General features: G+C 51.5%; 1 protein-coding gene across 1 annotated transcript in view; it reads right to left on the bottom strand.

The window, feature by feature from the left end:
- Nucleotides 1–3,446: 3,446 nt before the first annotated feature.
- Nucleotides 3,447–19,408, bottom strand: part of LOC147412526 (acrosin-like) — a 51,829-nt gene continuing 35,867 nt past the window's right edge. The window contains exon 6 of the mRNA XM_086481289.1: nucleotides 3,447–3,550. Within this exon, the coding sequence (XP_086337415.1) occupies nucleotides 3,447–3,550 (104 nt within the window). The remainder of the gene's footprint in view (nucleotides 3,551–19,408) is intronic.

The following is a 19,408-nucleotide window of genomic DNA, read 5'->3' as shown; positions in this document are numbered from 1 at the left end:
CGCTGAGGGGATTTTAAAGTTAACATAGGGGAGAGGGCTGTCCAGGAACACGTCTCCTTGGGCAGGGAAAGGAGTGGGTTACATTTTGGCACCAGATGAGCATGGGCAGGGCAGTTCCAGCTTGTTTCTGTGGTGTTATGTAGTTTGTCTAGTCCATTCACTGTGTCTAGGAAATTTCTCAGGTCTCAATGTCCTCATTCCGCTTTGCACTTGAAGAGCAAGCCAGATGTCTCGGGCGTCATCCCTGTGGTCTCAAATGCCTGTACTGGTTGACATAGTGCTAGTTGGGCATTTCTTTCTTTGCGTGAGGAGTTTCAAGCATGGATCTGTCTTGCATCTCGGACGTTTCCAGGCCGTCCTCATTTGTGGCGTGGCTCTGGGCTGTACCGGCAGCTCTGCTTGCTAGCTGTCCGTTTCTGCGGACTGAGACCTCTTCCCTGCATCCTTGCATTCTTAGGTCTTGAAGACAGGCTTCTTGCGCATCAGTCATCTCTGTTTTGACCGTAACTTCTCGGAATGGGCCATTAGGTTCCTGCCTTTTTTTTTTCTGGGGCTGCCATAGAAACTCCTCACCTTGCGTTACGGCTCTGTAGGTCGTCTTGCCCGACTACGCAACTCATTTGGGAGTCATCCTTCTTGCCGATAGCTTTCTCTCATCTTTCTGTCACCTCATTTGTAGAGTTCTGTGTAGCATTGGTCTCCCTTTGTCTGTGTGTGTGTGGCTTGGAGCTGCTCTGCCCGGGGCTGTAGAGTCAGGGGTAGGTGGTATAGTGATAAGTGTCTCTGGTTAACATTTTGATATCCATAAACTGTTTAGGCAACAGTTGTACAGTCATCTTGGGTTGAGTAGCCGGTGGCAGGCTGGGCGGCCAGTCATTTCGGGAGTGTTCTACAGAGGATGGGAGCCTTCTGGGAGGGGTTGTTTAGTGGGAGCGAAGCAGATTGCATCTCAAAGGTGATAAGACTTGTGTGTGTGCCTCTAAGCTGGGTCTGTTGTTTTGAATGGCAGGCTGCCCTTGGCCTCTAGGTGGTACTCTGGAGCAGAGATGAGAGCTCTGGAATTGGGAAGCTCTTGATCTGCACCTGGGTAAGCTGTGTAACAAATTTTTTTTGGATGCAGAGGGACAAGTAGCTCTCTGAAGAGCAACAGAGGTGGTGAGCAGAGCCCTGTCAGAAGGTGAGTCGGTGCAGGGTGTTGGAGGGAAGTTGTGACCGGTGGCTATGTGGCTACATTATGGTTTTCTTTTTTCTAATTTGAACATGCACAGCAATGTGCAAAGCGGGATGCTGGTGCCGGTGCTGACTCTGGCAAGGTGAGCTGTGGCTAGTGGGTGAAGTAGCAGTTACTTTTCAGTTTTCATATTGTCGGTGAAGTTTTAGGCGTCCCTTGTTGTTTGTGTTTTACAGGTGGTACCTGAGCCTCAATGTGGCCACTCAAAATGACGGAGACTGGACCAGGGAGGAGGCGAGGTAAAGGAGCAGTAGCTAGGAGTTGCTGTGGACAAGCGTCTATTTCGGGCAGTAGCTCTGAACACATTTTTTGCCTTGTTTTTCACAGGTGCCACACATGGGCTCGGAAGGACGAAGCTGCATGCCAATGAACTGTCCGAGAAGCTGAGGCTGTGTGCTGGGTCAGCATCCAAGAGCCAAATATTACATGGCAACTTGGTTAAGCGCTTATCTTTGTTTTTTCAGGCACTGTGTGGGCCGCCTCTGGACTCGGCCAAGCATTAGAGTTGAGCTGGCTATTAGCGAGGAGGATCATGGGACTGGTGATGTCTCGTAAGCACAACAGTAATTTTCTTTCCTAGTATCCCAGGTGCCATAAGTGATGATGGCTGCAGTGTCCAGCTTTGGAACAGGTGAGGAGCAGTTGAGGAGTGGAATGACACGGTGCTTTTTGGCGGTGTGTGTGTTGTGGGAAAGGTTGTTCGTGACTGCTGTGATGCTATCTGCCAGGACTGGGTTTTTTTGTTTTGTTTGGATTTTGCAGATGATAAAGAAGAAATGGATACCAGGGGAGTGTCCCATTGATCTGATGTGTTTCCTTTGAGAATGGATTTGGACCCTGGCCCTTTGAATGCTAAGTTATGGGACAGGTCCTGGGGTTGGTGGGGGTGGCTTGTGGGGCGATAAGGTTAGGATTTTGGGGGAGGGAATTTTAGAGTTAGTATAGGGGAGAGGGCTGTCCAGGAGCAGTTGCTTTTGGACAGTTAAAGGGAGCTGGGTTACTTTTCAACACAAGTGTTGTGTGCTGGGCAAGGTAGTTCCAGCCTGTCTCTGTGTTCTTGTGTGGTTTGTCTAGTCAATCTTCTGTGTCCTGGATGTTTTTTGGTTTCGAGGTTCTCATTGCTCTTTGTGCTCAAGGAGCAAGATGGGCATCTCGGGTGCCATCCTGGGCATCTCGAATGCCCAGCCTCATCGGCATAGGGTCAGTCAGATGCTTCTTTTCTTGCATAACAAGCGTGAGACGTGGATCGGTCTCCTATCTCTTGAGTTTCTGGGCATTCCTCATTTGTAGGTCTCAAAGTCAGGATTCTCGTGCATCGGTCTTCTGTTTTGACCATAACTTCATGTAACGGACCGCTACATTCGACTCTATTCTGTGATGACTGCGAAGAATTTCCTCCCTTGAGGCTCCATAGGGCTTTTCTGCCTGCAGCATCTTCCTCACTCGAGTCACATCTGATTGTGGTCTTATTGTGCCTCATGATCGTGTTTCTCATGGTGTTGGTGTGTATTGTTGGACTTCATGTCAGGGTTGGATCTGCCTTGCCTGGGAGTGTAGCGATATTAAAGGCAGGGTAGCATAACTCTATTGTCGTGTGATAACTTGATCCGCCCGGATTATTTTGGTGAAGACCGTACAGTCCATCTCCAGGCAAGTAGCTGTAGACAGCTGCCACAGTGACTTGCAGAGTTTTGCGGGTGCGTCTCAGGTTGGAGTCTCACCTTCTGGGAGCAGCAGTTTGTGGCAGTCAGCACACGTGGGGCTCAATTAGTGGTTTTAATGCTGTAGTTAGAAGGCACATGCAAAAATAAGATAGGCCTTGGGTCTCATCGAGGTACCGGTCAGCATGCAGGTAACTGCTTTAAAGGGTTTGTTTGGGTCGCTTTTTCAGATGTGGAGCGACGAACCCCACGCCAAAGGGCGAGAGAAGAGGAAAGTCGAGCGCCGGACAAAGGTGGGCAGGTGTCTGATATCAGAGATGCGACGTGACTGTCAGTGGTTCTGACTAGATTACGCTGATTTGTTTTTATTTTCTAGGTGCGGATCAAAATGTCAAGTGAGAGATCCACGCTAGAGCAAATTCTGGCAACGTGCGCGATGACCACTGTGCTATGGTAGCAGTTTGATATGTCATATTATTGATGTAGCCAGAATAATACCCCGTTGTTTGAGTTTGACAGGGGGCAGGCAGACTAAAGAATCTGACTCTGGCCGGTCAAGCGACCGAGACGGAGGGAAAGAGCCTCAAGCGAGCCAAGGCTTTGGGCGGTATCTTAGCGTACGCTTTCCTCTGTTTCTTTGGCAGGTGCCGCATTCCTTCTGGGGTGGGAGAAGTCGCATGACGAAGAGCGCGTTGAGAAAAGGCAAGAGACTCGATAAGCGGCATAGTTAAGCTTGAATCGCTGAGGATCACGTGGTGACTCTGTTAAGCATTTGTCTTGGGCTTTGCGGGTGCCCCGTGGGCTCTCCTCAAAGGGCCGAGGGTTTGAGGCGAGTCGGTGGATGAGAGAGGAGCGGCAGGCTAGGAACTGCAGAGCGGATGGTAACTTCTGAGTGTAACAGGTGATATTTCATCAGTTTTCTGGTTTCCGTGGGAGATGCTGGACATGATATCTGATTTCTTGGGCGCAGCACTTAGAAGGTGGGTGTCATTGGGTAGAGATGAATGCGGTGTGGCATGTCTGTGACGGGTGGCGTTCTGTCTTGCAAGCGATGAAGAACCTGGTGAATGCAGGAGCATCCCACTCGGATCGTGTGCTTCTGATGAGGAGGGATTCTGGACCCTGCCCTCTGAAAGGTAAGTCAAGGGGCAAAAAGCGGTGGGTGGCTGGGGCTAGCAGGGCATTTAAATTTGGAGTTGTGGACAAGGCTGTTAGGGGTGGCTTAAGTCTGAGAGCGGTTAGAGGGCCCGGGGTCTGTTACACAGGATGCGAACGTGTGTGGAGCAGGGCCGTTCCAGCCCGTGTCCGTGGCTTAGCGTCATTTGTCATCTGCATTCCGTCTCTTAGACGATGCCTTCCACAGGTCTCTGTTTCGCCCCCTGGGCTCTCTACGCTTGGTACGTGTGTCAGTAGGGTTTCGGGTGATTTGCCGCTTTGCTATCAAGCCCCTTGAGCATTTATTTTCATCGGAGCCAAAAGCATGCCTGACATTGTGAATGTTCCTGGAGGGTCGCCCTTGTAGAGGCAATGTGGGCGGGTACGATCTGCTCTTGAAAAATCCACTTCCATAAAGCTGCCCTACAGCTTTTCATCCTGGTGCCCTTATGGGCTTAAGTCTTAAAGCCCAGCTTCTCACATGTCCATTGTTCTGGTTTTGTATTGTATTGCTCTGTATCTGTACTGATGGTCACCTAATACGGTATTGCACTGTAGCGTTCTGTTTTTGTAGGACACTGTATGGCATGGCGTTGTATTCATCTTGCATTGCAGCACCATGCTTGTGTGGACTGAGATTGCGTCGCACCGTATGGCTCCCTATTGTGCTGTGTCTTGCGTCGTGCTCTACGGCTCTGTATTGCACCACGCCTTGACTTTGGTCTAAGACTGCATTGCACTGTACGGCGCTCTGTCGTACCATAGGGCTGTGTCACACCTGCTATTGCGTGTCACTGTATGGCTCCACATTGTGCTGGGTCTTGACTGTGATCTAAGACTGCATCACACCATACGGATCTGTGTCATGCTGGGTCTTGACTGTGATCTAAGATTGTGTTGCACCGTACGGCTGCGTATTTCATCACACTCTGGCTCCATATTGCACAGGGTCTTGCATCACACTCTATGGCTCTGTGTCGCGCCGTACAGCTCCTTATGGCACTGGGTCTTGTATCACACACTATGGCTATGTGTCACGCCAGGTCTTGACTGTGACATAAGACTGCATCACGCCGTACGGCTCCGTGTCGCACGGGGTTCTTGTGTCACACTGTACGGCTTTGTATTGCACGGGGTCTCAACTGTGGTCTAAGACTGCGTCGCACTTTTCGGTTCCATGTTGTGCCGGGTCTTGCATTGCACCGTACGGCTTTGTGTTGCACTGGGTCTTGACTGTCTAAGACTGTGTCACACCGTATGGCTCTGTGTCGTGCTGGGTCTTGTGTCGCACCATACAGCTTTGTGTTGCGCTGGGTCTTGACTGTGATCTAAGACTGCATTGCACCGTACGGTGCCGGGTCTCTTTTTTTTCTTTTGCCCTGTCTGTGTGGGTTTTTTTTTCCCCCAGTCCCTATCACTCTGTGTGGCACTGTTAATTGTAAATGTTTGGACTGCGGAGGGCCTCGGGCTGGGGTTTTCAAAGGCAGGGCGATTTTGGAGGCCAGCGGGAACCCTGTTCCTGAGGAGAGCCGCAGACCTGTGGTGGCAAGCAGTGGGCGAATGGCAGAGCGGAGAGGGAGGGGTGGTTTATAGGGTAGGTGAAGTGAGCGTTGTGCATGTGTCTGGCTTTGGTTGTGTGGTAGTATGTAAGCGTTGTTAACATGTTGTAGCTGAAGTCAAGGTATTTTTCTTTTCTAGGCCTTGTATAAAAAAAGCAACAAACCACAACCCCAAAACAAACACACCACCCAAACCCAAGATATTCTAATAAGAAAAAAAAACCCAGTCAGGGGATATTTTTTTTCCACTTGCTTTTTTTTTTTTAACCTAATTGGGTCCTAATTGGTCTGCACAGAGATAACTGCCAAAGTTTGGATGGTGGAAGGCAGCAGGGTACTTGGTGGGCTTTTGAGAAGCCCGGAAAAGACCCAGCACTCTCAGCAATTTAGTAGGGAGCTCAGTGTGCTTTGGGATAGTCTGGCAGAAGCCATAGTGCGCTTGGGAATGGAGCAAGGGTGACAGCGGGGTTAAGGAAAGACCAATGGATGCTGTGGCGCTCTTGGTAAGTCAACAGGGAGCTCATTCTGCTCTGGGGTGGGTGCTCCACTGGTGCTGCTGGTGGTGGCAGCTCCGCAGCTGGCTGGATGTGCGGGCATTGGGCTTTAGTCACAGAGAGAACCAGAGTAGTCTGTTCCAGGTAAGAGCTGTAAGAAAGGCCCAGGTTCAGCATCACATACACTGGACAGGGGGGAAATGGGGGGAAAACAGAGATAAAAAGGAGAAGGGAGGGGGACCGGGGCCAACGGAGGCAAAGATGGGGAAACTAGGGAGAACTGGGGCAAATGAAGAGAAAGAAATGGAGAGTAGCAGTGATTATACCCTTTGCTGGTGTTTTAATTATTTCTTAGTTTTCCTTAGTGCTGATGTTATTCACATTTTCTTTCTACTTGTTGTTGGTTTGCTGTCCCTATTTAATAATTTTTTCATTTCCCTAGTAACCATATCTTTTATTTTTTTATGCCTACTTTTATTATTTCCTTTCTTTCCTTAGTGCTCTTTCATTTACTTTTTTTTAATCCATTTTTGTTCTCCATCACTGTGTTTAATTTTTTTTGTCTTATTTCCTTTTAAAACTGTGTCTCCTTAGATCCCATTTGCTGTCTTAATTTTGACACATTTTGAAATTATTTTGTGCATTCCTCTACGCCCTGACTATTTAGATATTCTTTCTACCTTGGCATTTTCTTTTGCTGTGGCTCTTTGTTCTTTCCTCTCTTGTTATTTTGACTATTGTTCCATTCTTTCCTGTCTTAGTCTCTTGGCTTTAAAAATTTTGTTTCTGTGTCTGCTTTTATCTAGTTTGCTGGTGGTGTTTTTAAGTTTGTTTTTTTTTTTTTGTCCTCTACCTAGTCACTTTTTTTTTCCCTCTCCTTTGACCCAGCTCTCTACCCTTCTTTTTAATAGTTTCCAGTTTCTTGAGTACCCGGTCACTTTTTGAATTTACTTTTGATGTGTGTCTCTTTTTTTCAGCCTTTATTTTTTAGGTTTGCTTGTCTTGCCTCATGTGGCTTCTGTGCTTAATTTTGTCCCAGCTAACACGTTTGTTTGTTATTTCCTTCCCATGAGTCCTGCAGCCTGTGCTTCTTTTATGATTTTTTTTTTTTCCCCCACAACTCTATTAATTTAGATTGCTGTCTCTGTTTTTGAATTTTTTTCCTCTCAATCTCTTGGCTTTAAAAAGCGTTTCTACACCTGTACAGGTAATTTAGTTTGCCGTCTCTTATTTTCAGTTGTCTGATGACCATACTGTAGCTTTTTGCATTTTCAGATTTCCTTCTCTGTCTCCTTTTGTTAAGCTGACTATCCCTGAGTTTTAATCCTTTCTTGTCTGTCACATGCCCCGTCACATTTGACTCTTTTGTCCCTTATTCAGTTTGCGCTCCCTATTTCTTTTTCCATTTTCCTTGCTCTCTGGCTATTTAAATTTTCTTTTAATGTCTCCATTTATCTAGTTCCCTTTCCCTTGATTTAGTTTTTTCCTGTCCTGTACCATGTTGCTTTAAAAATTTTATTTCTGTTATCATTTACTGAATTTCCTGTCCTAGAAACTTTAGCCCATGGCTTTTTATGTTCCACTTTGAATCTCCCCCTAACAAGTTTTTGAATTTGCTACCTTGTGGGCGCAGTGCCAATACTACGGAAGATTGATTGAGACTAAAATAGAAGCGGGAAGCTAATGTTCAACATATAAGAATAAACATGATAAAAGACCAGGTGTTCCAAACAAGCCCCATGGCAAAATGAATGTTGAGCATACAAAAAAGCCAGGCTGGAAACCGCCTGGGAGGATACGTGAGAGAGGACGTAACCACAAACAGTCACGAGCGCAGGCGCGCCAGGGAAGAATGTTAAAACATCCCCCTTGGCTTTTTAGTTCAGGAATGAGCTCGCTCTGTATAATTGCTTGAAAGAGAGAAGCAAGAGAGCTTCCTTTGCTATGCCGCACATCCGTGCCGATTAAAGAATATACCTAGAAAAAGTCTACGAAGTCTGCATCTCCTTCATACCTACAGCTAGGTGCCCTGTGTGAGGAAAACCTCCAGGCGAGTTTGCTTTTTATAGTTCTACTAAGGTTTTTGTGGCTACCTTCCTTAAATAGGAGCACCTGCACCCGTTGAACAGGAAAACTACACGATCATTGTAATGGGACAGATGGCTTCGCAAGAGCTAAATTACACTAAAAAGCACCGCAACAGGTATTGCGTGCTGCTGGTTACCGTGTAACTAAAACCCATCTAATGTGATTGCTGCTGTTGGTAAAAGAACATCGTAATTGGTTCCCAGTAGATGGCGCACTTGATAGCGCTATGTGGGAGCGAGTAAAGGAATGCTTACAGACACCTAAAGGGCTAGGTTTTGAGATTCCTGATGCTGTTCTTGTGACACGGCAGTTTTTATACTCCATGTTGGAGCAGCTCAAAACTTTAGAGGCTATTGTTAGAAAAAGGGGGAAAAAAAAAAAAAGAAAAAAGATAGAAACGGGAGCCAAAGGGCCAAAATATATATGATCGAGCTAAAGCTGTCCCAAATAATTCTGAGACTGAAGCCCCTTTTGACCCTGGGCTGCTTAGTGCAGAGGGGGAACCAGATTTATACCCTCTATTACCATTACCTCCTCAGCTATTAGAGACACTGCCCCCCCCACCCCCCTGCTGTAATTTTCACCACCACCGCTGTTACGTTCTATATTGTCTACAGCACCTGCTAATCCCTTTCTGAAGGAGTTAGCCGAGATCGAGTCGGCAGCGCAGAAATGTAAAGAAGCAGCTATAAAACGGGCTAATTTTACTTTTGCCTTCCCTGTTAAAAAGAAATAAAACCGGTTCCCAACTAATGAGGGTTTGCCTCACCAGGTTTCTAAAGAGCTTAAAAAAAAAACTATTACAGAAAATGGATTACAAAATGTGTTCACCGTAGCATTAATAGAGGCAGTGCGGGTGGCATATGTAATGACACCACATGATTGGAAAATGTTAACGAAAACAACATTATTTTCGGCACGCCGTGAGGTTTGGCAATTAGAATATTACGACTTAGTAACAGAGCAGGCGATGGATAATTTGGGTGCAGGAATACCAATTCATCAGGGTCTGCGTACAGGCACAGGACAAACCCCAACGCCAAACCGCAACGCATTTGCATCTTCTGACCCCAGCGCCAAACCCCAACGCCAATCGCCAACGCCAAACACCAACGCGTTTGCATCTTCTGATCCCAAACCCGAAACCCAACGCGTTTGCATCTTTAGACCCCAATGCCAAACCCCAACGTGTTTGCGTCTTCTTACCCCAAAGCCAAACCGCACCGCCAAACCCCAACGTATTTCCGTCTTCTGACCCTAAGGCCAAACCCCAGCGCCACCCCCTAGCGCCAAACTCCAACGTGTTTGCATCTTCTGATCCTAAAGCCAAACCCCAACGCGTTTCCGTCTTCTGACCCCAATGCCAAACCCCAATGCCAAACCCCAAAACCAAACCCCAACGAAAAACCCCAGTGAGAAACCCCAACGACAAACCCGAACGCGTTTGCATCTTCTGAACCCAACGCCAAACCCCAACGCGTTTGCGTCGTCTGACCCCAACGTCAAAACCCAGCATCGAACCCAAGCGCCAAACAACACCAAACGCAAACGTCAAACCCCAACGCCAAAAGCCAACGTGTTTGCGTCTTCTGACCGCAACGCCAAACCCCAACACCAAATCCCAACGCGTTTGAGTCTTCTGACCCCAACGCCAAACCGCAACGCCAAACCACAATGCGTTTGCGTCTTCTGACCACAACGCCAAAGCCCAACGCCAAACCCCAAAGCATTTACGTATTCTGACCCCAAAGCCAAACCACAACGCCAAACCCAAACGCCAAACCCCAACGCCAAACCACAAAGCGTTTGCGGCTTCTGACCCAAATTCCAAACCCCAAGGCCAAATCCCAACGCCAATCGCCAACGCCAAACACCAACGCATTTGCATCTTCTGATCCCAACCCCAAAACCCAATGCGTTTGCGTCTTTAGACCCCAACGCCAAACCCTAACGTGTTTGCGTCTTCTGACACCAATGCCAAACCCCAGCGCCAAACCCCAGCGCCAAACTCCAACACCAAACCCCAAAGCCAAACCCCAACGCCAAACCCCAACGCGTTTGCATCTTCTGAACCCAACGCCAAAACGCAACTCCAAACCCCAGCGCCAAACCCCAACGCGTTTCCGTCTACTGACCCCAAAGCCAAACACCAACGCCAAACCCCCAAAACAAACCCCAATGCCAAATCCCAACGCTAAACCCTAGCGCCAAACCCCAGGGTCAAAACCCAGCGCCAAACCCCAACGCGTTTGCGTCTTCTGAATCCAACGCCAAACCCCAATGCGTTTGCGTCGTCTGACCCAAACGCCAAACCCCAGCACCAAACCCCAGCGCCAAACAACAACACCAAACCCAAACGCCAAACCCCAACGCCAAATCCGAACGCCAATCGGCAACGCCAAACACCAACGCGTTTGCGTCATCTGACCCCAACGACAAAACCCAATGCCAAACAGCAGCGCCAAACCCCAACGCATTTGCGTCTTATGACTCCAACGCCAAACCCCAACGCCAAACCAAAATGCGTTTGCGTCTTCTGAACACAATGCCAAAGCCCAACGCCAAACCCCAAAGCGTTTATGTATTCTGACCCCAAAGGCAAACCACAACACCAAACCCAAACGCAAAGCCCCAACGCCAAACCCCAACGTGTTTGCATCGTCTGACCCCAACGCTAAACCCCAATGCCAAACACCAGCGCCAAACCGCAATGCCAAACCCCAACGCCAAACTCGAACGCGTTTGCGTCTTCTGACCCCAACGCCAAACCGCAGCGCCAAACCCCAGCGCCAAACCCCAGGGCCAAACCGCAATGCCAAACCCCAACGCCAAACCCCAACGCGTTTCCGTCTTCTGACCCGAACACCAAACCCCAACGCCAAAACCCAACGCGTTTGCGTCTTCTGAACCCAACGCCAAACCCCAACACCAAATGACAACGCGTTTGCGTCTTCTGACCCAACGCCAAACCCCAACACCAAACCACAATGCGTTTACGTATTCTGACCCCAAAGCCAAATCACAACGCCAAACCAAAACGCAAAGCCCCAATGCCAAACTCCCACGCATTTGCGTCTTCTGACCCCAACGCCAAACCCCAACGCCAAACTCCGAAGTGTTTGCGTCTTCTGACCCCAGCGCCAAACCCCAGCACCAAACCCCAACGCCAAACCCCAACGCTTTTGCGTCTTCTGAATCCAACGCCAAACCCCAACGCGTTTGCGTCGTCCGACCCCAACGCCAAACCCCAGCGCTAAACAACAACACCAAACCCAAACACCAAACCCCAACGCCAAACCCCAACGCGTTTGCATCTTATGACCCGAACGCCAAACCCCAACGCCAAACCCCAACGCCAAACCCCAAAGCGTTTACGTATTCTGACTCCAAAGCCAAATCACAACGCCAAACCCAAACGCAAAGCACCAACGCCAAACCCCAACGCATTTGCGTCTTCTGACCACAACGCCTAACCCCAACGTATTTGCGTCTTCTGATCCCAACGATAAACCCCAACGCCAAACCCCAGCGCCAAACCCCAGCGCCAAACCCCAACGCCAAAGCCAAACGACAAACACCAACGTGTTTGCGTCTTCTGAACACAACGCCAAACCCCAATGCGTTTCCGTCTTCTGACACCAACGACAAAACCCAACGCCAAACCCCAGTGCCAAACCCCATCGCCAAACCCCAACGCCAAACACAAACTACAAACCCCAACACGTTTGCGTCTTCTGACCCTAACGCCAAACCCCAACGCCAAACCCCAACGCCAAACCCCAACGCATTTGCGTCTTCTGACCCCAAATACAAACGCCAACGCGTTTGCGTCTTCTGCCACCAACACCAAACCCCAACGCCAAATCCCAACGCGTTTGCGTCTTCTGTCCCCATCACCAAACCCCAACGCGTTTCCGTCTTCTGACACCAACGACAAAACCCAACGCCAAACCCCAAAGCGTTTGCGTCTTCTGACCCCAACACCAAACCCTAATGCCAAACCCCAAAACCAAACCCCAACGCCAAACCCCAACGCCAAACCCCAGCGCCAAACCCCAGCGTCAAAAACCAGCGCCAAACCCCAATGCCAAACCCCAACGACAAACCGCAGCGAGAAACCCCAACGCGCTTGCGTCTTCTGAACCCAACGCTAAACCCCAACGCGTTTTCGTCTACTGACCCCAACGCCAGACCCCAACGCCAGACCCCAACGTGTTTGCGTCTTCTGACCCCCAACGCCGGAAACCAACGCCAGACCCCAACGCGTTTGGGTCTTCTGACCCCAATGACTGACTCCAACGCGTTTGCGTCTTGTGTCCCCAACACCAGACCCCAACGCCACAACCCAACGCGTTTGCGTTTTCTGACCCCAACGCCAGACCCCAACGCGTTTGCGTCTCTGACCCCAACGCCAGACCCCAACAAGTTTGCGTCTTCTGACCCAAACGCCAGACCCCAATGCCAGACTCCAACGCCAGGCCCTAACGCCAGTCCCCAACGCGTTTGCGTCTTCTGAACCCAACGCCAGACCCCAACGCCAAACCACAACATGTTTGCGTCTTTTGACCGAAACGCAAGACCCCAAGGGGTTTGCTTCTTCTGACCTCAACGCAAGACCCCAACGCAAGACCCCAACGCCAGACCGCAAAGCGTTTGCGCGTTCTGACCCCAACACCAGACCCCAACGCGAGACCCCAACGCCAGACCATAAGGCTAGACCCCAACGCGAGACGCCAACGCGTTTGCATCTTCTGACAACAACGCCATACCCCAACGCCAGACCCCAACACCAGACACCAATACGTTTGCGATGTCTGACCCCAATGCCAGAACCGAACGCATTTGCGTCTTCTGACCCCAACGCCAGATCCCAACGCCAGAGTCGAACGCCAGACCCCAAAGCCAGACCCCAAAGCGTTTGCATCTTCAGACCCCAACGCCAGACCCCAATGACAGAAAGCAACGCATTTGCGTCTTCTGATCCCAACGCCAGATACCAACGCTAGAGTCTAACAGCAGACCCGAACGCCAGACTCCAACGTGTTTGCGCGTTCTGATCCCAACGCCAGACCCCAACGCGTTTTCGACTTCTGACCCCAACGCCGGACCCCAACGCGTTTGCGTCTTGCATCTGCCGTTGGGATCAGAAGATGTCAACGCGTTAGGGTCCGGCGTTGGGGTCTGGCGTTGGGGTATGGCGATGGGGTCTGGTGTTGGGGTCAGAACGCGCAAACGCATTGGGGTCTGGTGTTGGGGTCTGCTGTTTGGGTCTGGCGTTGCAGTCTGGTGTTGGGGTCAGGAGACGCAAACGCGTTGGGGTTTGGCGTTGGGGTCTGGCGTTGGGGTCTGGCATTGAGGTCTGAAGGCGCAAATGCGTTGGGGTCTGGCGTTGGGGTCTGGCGTTGGGGTCTGGCGCTGGCATCTAGCGTTGGGGTCAGAAGACGCAAAGGCGTTGGGGTCTGGCTTTGGGGTCAGAAGACGCAAACGCGTTGGGTTCTGGCGCTGGGGTCTGAAGGAGCAAACGCGTTGGGGTCTGGCGTTGGTGTCTGGCGTTGGGGTCAGAAGACAACAACGCGTTGGGGTCAGAAGATGCAAACGCATTGGGGTCTGGCGTTGGGGTCAGAAGACGCAAACGCGTTGGGGTCTGGAGTTGGGGCCTGGCATTGGGGTCAGAAGACGCAAACGCGTTGGTGTCTGGCGTTGGGATCTGAAGACGCAAACGTGTTTGTGTCTGTCGTTGGTGTCAGAAGATGCAAACGCGTTTGGGTCTGGCGTTGGGGTCAGAAGTTGCAAACGCGTTGGGGTCTGGTGTTGGGGTCTTGCGTTGGGGTCTTGCGTTGTGGTCTGGCGTTGGGGTCAGAAGACGCAAACGTGTTGCTGTCTATCATTGGGGTCTGGCGTTGGGGTCTGGCGTTGGGGCCTTGCGTATTGGTCAGAAGATGCAAACACGTTGGGGACAGGCGTTAGAGCCTGGCGTTGGATTCTGGCGTTGGGGCCTGGTGTTTCGGTCAGAAAAACCAAACGCGTTGGGGTCTGGCATTGTGTCAGAAGACGCAAACGCTTTGGGGTCAGGCATTGGGTTCTGGCATTGAGGTCTTGCGTTGGGGTCTGGCATTGGGGTCTAGCGTTGGGGTCAGAAGACGAAAAAGCATTGGGGTCTGGCATTGGGGTCAGAAGACGCAAACGTGTTGATGTCTGGCATTGGGGTCAGAAGACACAAACGCGTTGGGGTCTGGCATTGGGATCAGAAGACGCAAACGCGTTGGGATCTGGCGTTGGTGTGAGAAGACGCAATCCCGTTGGGGTCTGGCATTGGGGTCTGACGTTGGGGTCAGAAGACGCAAATGCGTTGGGGTCTGGCCTTGCGGTATGAAGATGCAAACGCGTTGGGGTCAGAAGATGCAAACACGTTGGGGTCTGACATTGGGGTGGGAAGACGCAAACGCTTTGGGGTGTGTTGTTGGGGTCTGGCATTGGGGTCAGAAGATGCAAACGTGTTGGGGTCTGGCGTTGGGGTCTGAAGGAGCAAACACGTTTGGGTCTGGCTGTGGGGTCTGGCGTTTGGGTCTGGCGTTGGGGTCAGAAGACGCAAATTCGTTGGGGTCAGAAGATGCAAAAGCTTTGGGGTCTGGCGTTGGGGTCAGAAAATGCAAGCGAGTTGGGGTCTGGCCTTGGGGTCCGAAGACGCAAACGCATTGGGGTCCGGCCTTCGTGTCAGAAGATGCAAACACGTTGGTATCTGGCGTTGGGGTCTGGCACTGGGGTCAGAAAACACAAACGCGTTGGGGTCAGAAGACGCAAACGCGTTGGTGTTTGGCGTTGGAGTTTAACGTTGCGGTCAAAATACACAAATGCGTTGGGGTTTGGCACTGGGGTTTCCATTGGGGTTTGAAATCGTTGGTGTTTGCGTTGGGGTTTGGCGTTGAGGTCAGAAGATGCAAACGTGTTGGGGTTTGGCGTAGGGGTTTGTCGTTGGAGCCAGAAGACGCAAACGCGTTGGGGTTTGGCGTTGGGGTTTGGCCTTGGGGTCAGAAGAGGCAAACGCGTTCGGGTTTGGCATTGGGGTCAGATGACGCAAACGCGTTGGCGTTTGGCGTTGGGGTTTGGCCTTGGGGTTTGGCGTTGGGGTTTAACGTTGCGGTCAAAATACACAAATGCGTTGGGGTTTGGCGTTGGGGTCAGAAGACGCAATCGCTTTCAGGTTGGTGTTGTTGTTTGGCGTTGGCTTCAGAAGAGGCAAACGCGTTGGGGTTTGGCATTGGGGTTTGTCGTTGGGGTCAGAAGACGCAAACGCGTTGGGGTTTGTCATTGGGGTCAGAAGACGCAAACGCGTTGGGTTTGGCGTTGAGGTCAGAAGACGCAAACACGTTGCGGTTTGGCGTTGGGGTTTTTGTGTTGGGGTCAGAAGACGCAAACGTGTTGGGTTTTGACGTTGGAGTTTGGCGTTGGGGTCAGAAGAGGCAAACACGTTCGGGTTTGGCGTTAGGGTCAGAAGACGCAAACACGTTGGCGTCTGGCGTTGGGGTTTGGCGTTGGGGTCAGAAGATACAAACGCGTTGGTGTTTGGCGTTCTGGTTTGGCGTTGGGGTTTGGCTTTGGGGATTAGCTTTGATGTCAGAAGACGCAAACGCGTTGGGGTTTGTCGTTGGGGTCAGAAGACGCAAACGCATTGGGGTTTGGTGTTGGGGTTTGACGTTGGGGTCAGAAGACGCAAACGCGTTGGGTTTGGCGTTGGGGTCAGGTGTTGGTGTCAGAAGGCGCAAACGCGTTGGTGTTTGGCTTTGGGGTTTGGCGTTGGGGTCAGGTGTTGGTGTCAGAAGGCGCAAACGCATTGGGGTTTTGCATTGGGGTTTGGCGTTGGGGTCAGAAGTCGCAAACGCGTTTGTGTTTGGTGTTGCGGTTTGGTGTTGGGTTCACAATACGCGAACGCGTTGGGGTTTGGCGTTGGGGTTTGGCGTTGGATTCATAAGAAGCCAACGCATTGGGGTTTGGTGTTGGGGTCAGAAGATGCAAACGCGTTGGGTTTTGGCGTTGGGGTTTGGCGTTGGGGTCAGAAGGCGCAAACGCGTTGGGGTTTGGCTTTGGGGTTTGGCGTTGGGGTTTGGCATTGGGGTTTGGCATTGGGGTCAGAAGTCGCAAACGCGTTGGGGTTTGGCGTTGGGGTTTGGCGTTGCGTTTTGGCGTTCGTTGGTGTTTGACGTTGGGGTCAGAAGACGCAAACGCATTGGAGTTTGGCTTTGGGGTCAGAAGAAGCAAACGCGTTGTGGTTTGGCGTTGGGGTTTGGCGTTGGAGTCAGAGGACGCAAACGCGTTGGGTTTGGGTCTGGTGTCAGAAGACGCAAACGCGTTGGCGTTTGGCGTTGCGGTTTGGCCTTGGGGTTTGGCGTTGGGGTTTGGCATTGGGGTCAGAAGTCGCAAACGTGTTGGGTTTGGCATTGGGGTCAGGTGTTGGTGTCAGAAGGAGCAAACGCGTTGGTGTTTGGCTTTGGGGTTTGGCGTTGGGGTTTAGCGTTGGGGTCAGAAGAGGCAAACGCGTTCGGGTTTGGCGTTGGGGTTTGGCGTTGGGGTCAGAAGTCGCAAACGCGTTGGGGTTTGGCATTGGGGTTTGGCGTTGGGTTTTGGCATTCATTAGTTTTTGGCGTTGGGGTTTGGCGTTAGGGTCAGAAGACGCAAATGCTTTGGGCTTTGGCATCGGGTTCAGAAGACGCAAACGCGTTGGGGTATGGCGTTGGGGTTTGGCGTTGGATTCATAAGACGCCAACGCGTTGGGTTTTGGCGTTGGGGTTTGGCGTTGGATTTTGGCGTTTGTTGGTGTTTGGCATTGGGGTTTTGCATTGGGGTCAGAAGACGCAAACCCTTTGGGGTTTGGCATTGTGGTCAGAAGACGCAAACACATTGGGGTTTGGTGTTGGGGTTTGACGTTGGGGTCAGAAGACGCAAACACTTTCGTGTTTGGCGTTGGGATTTGGCGTTTGTCTTTGGCATTGGGGTTTAACTTTAGGGTTTGGCGTTGGGGTTTGGCGTTGGGGTCAGAAGACGCAAACGCGTTGGATTTGGCTTTGGGGTCAGGTTTTGGTGTCAGAAGGCGCAAACGCGTTGGGGTTTGGCGTTGGGGTTTGGTGTTGGGGTCAGAAGACGCAAAGGCGTTGGGGTTTGGCGTTTTGGTCAGAAGACGCAAACGCATTGGTGTTTGGCATTGGGGTTTGCCGTTGGGGTCAGAAGATGCAAACGCGTTGGGGTTTTGCATTGGGGTTTGGTGTTGGGGTCAGGAGTCGCAAACGCGTTGGGGTTTTGTGTTGGAGTTTGGCGTTGGGTTTTGGCGTTCATTGGTGTTTGGCGTTGCGGTTTGGCGTTGGGGTCAGAAGACGCAAACACGTTGTGGTTTGACTTTGAGGTTTGGCGTTGCGGTTTGGCGTTTTTGTCAGAAGACGCAAATGCATTGGGGTTTGGCGTTGGGGTTTGGCATTGGGGTCAGAAGACGCAAACACGTTGGCGTTTGGCGTTGCAGTTTGGCCTTGGGGTTTGGCGTTGGGGTTTGGCATTGGGGTCAGAAGACGCAAACACGTTGGCGTTCGGCGTTGCGGTTTGGCCTTGGGGTTTGGCGTTGGGTTTTGGCGTTGGGGTCAGAAGTCGCAAATGCGTTGGGGTCTGGCCTTGGGGTCAGAAGATGCAAACGCGTTGGGGTCTGGCCTTGGGGTCAGAAGACGCCAATTTGTTGGGGTTTGGCGTTGGGGTCTGGCGTTGGGGTCTGGCATTGGGGTCAGAAGATGCAAACGCGTTGGGGTTTGGCATTGGGGTTTCGCGTTGTGTTCAGAAGACGCAAACGCGTTGTTGTATGGCGTTGGCGTCTTGCGTTGCAGTAAGAAGACGCAAACGCGTTGGGGTCTGGCGTTGGGGTTTGGCGTTGGGGTCAGAACACCAAGCGCTTTGGGGTTTGAGATGGGGTCAGAATACGCTAACGCATTGGGGTCTGGCGTTTGTTTTTTGCGTTGGGTTTTGGCGTTGGGGTTTGGCGTTGGGGTTTGGCATTGGGGTCAGAATACACAAACGCTTTGGGGTTTGGCGTTGGGGTCAGAAGACGCAAATGCGTTGAGGTCTGCTGTTGGGGTCAGAAGACGCAAACGCGTTGGGGTCTGACTTTCGGGGTGGCGCTCGCAACATATGACGCAAACGCATTGAGTTCTGGCGTTGGGGTCAGAAGACACAAATGCGTTGGGGTCTGGAGTTGAGGTCTGGCGTTGGGGTCAGAAGACACAAATGCGTTGGGGACTGGAGTTGAGGTCTGGCGTTGGGGTCTGGCGTTGGGGTCAGAAGACGCAAACGCGTTGGGTCTGGTGTTGGATTCTGGCATTGTGGTCTGGCGTTAGGGTCAGAAGTTGCAAACGTGTTGGGGTTTGGCGTTGGGGTGAGAAGTTGCAAATGCGTTGTCATCTGGCTTTGGTTTCAGAAGACGCAAACGCGTTGGGGTCTGGCATTGGGGTCTGGCGTTGGGGTCAGAACACGCAAACGCGTTGGGGTCTGGCATTGGGGTCAGAACACGCAAACGCGTTGGGATCTGGCGTTGGGGTCTCACGTTGGGTTCTGGCATTGGGGTCTGTCGTTGGGGTCAGAAGATGCAAACGTGTTGGTGTCTGGTGTTGGGGTCTGGCGTTGGGGTCAGAAGACGGAAACGCTTTGGTGTCTGGCGTTGGGGTCAGAAGACGCAAACGCATTTGGTTCTGAGTTGGGTTCAGAAGACGCCAATGCGTTGGGGTCTGGTGTTGGGGTCTGGCATTGGGGTCTGGCGTTCAGGTCAGAAGACGCAAACGCGTTGGGGCCTGGCCTTGGGGTCAGAAGACGCAAACGCTTTGGGGTCTGGCGTTGGGGTCAGAAGACACAAAAGCCATGGTGTCTGGCGTTGGGGTGTGGCATTGAGGTCTGGCATTGAGGTCTGGCCCTTGGGTCTGGTGGTGGGGTCTGGCATTGGGGTCAGAAGACGCAAACGCATTGGGGACTGGTATCGGGGTCTGGTGTTGGAGTCCGACTTTGGGGTCTGGCGTTGGGGTCTGGCGTTGCGGTCAGAAGACGCAAACGCGTTGGGTTTGGCATTGGGGTTTGGCGTTGGGGTTTGGCTTTGGGGTTTGGCGTTGTCATTTGGCGTTAAGGTCAGAAGACGCAAACGTGTTGGTGTTTGGCGTTGGGTTTTGGCGTTGGGGTCTGGCGTTGGTGTTTGGCGTTCGG

The sequence above is a fragment of the Leptosomus discolor genome, unplaced genomic scaffold (genome assembly GCF_034619465.1).
Source record: "Leptosomus discolor isolate bLepDis1 unplaced genomic scaffold, bLepDis1.hap2 HAP2_SCAFFOLD_85, whole genome shotgun sequence".
In the NCBI taxonomy this organism is placed as follows: Eukaryota; Metazoa; Chordata; class Aves; order Leptosomiformes; family Leptosomidae; genus Leptosomus; species Leptosomus discolor.
Note: the sequence above shows the minus strand (reverse complement) of the source record. Positions and strands in the feature narration are given on the sequence as shown.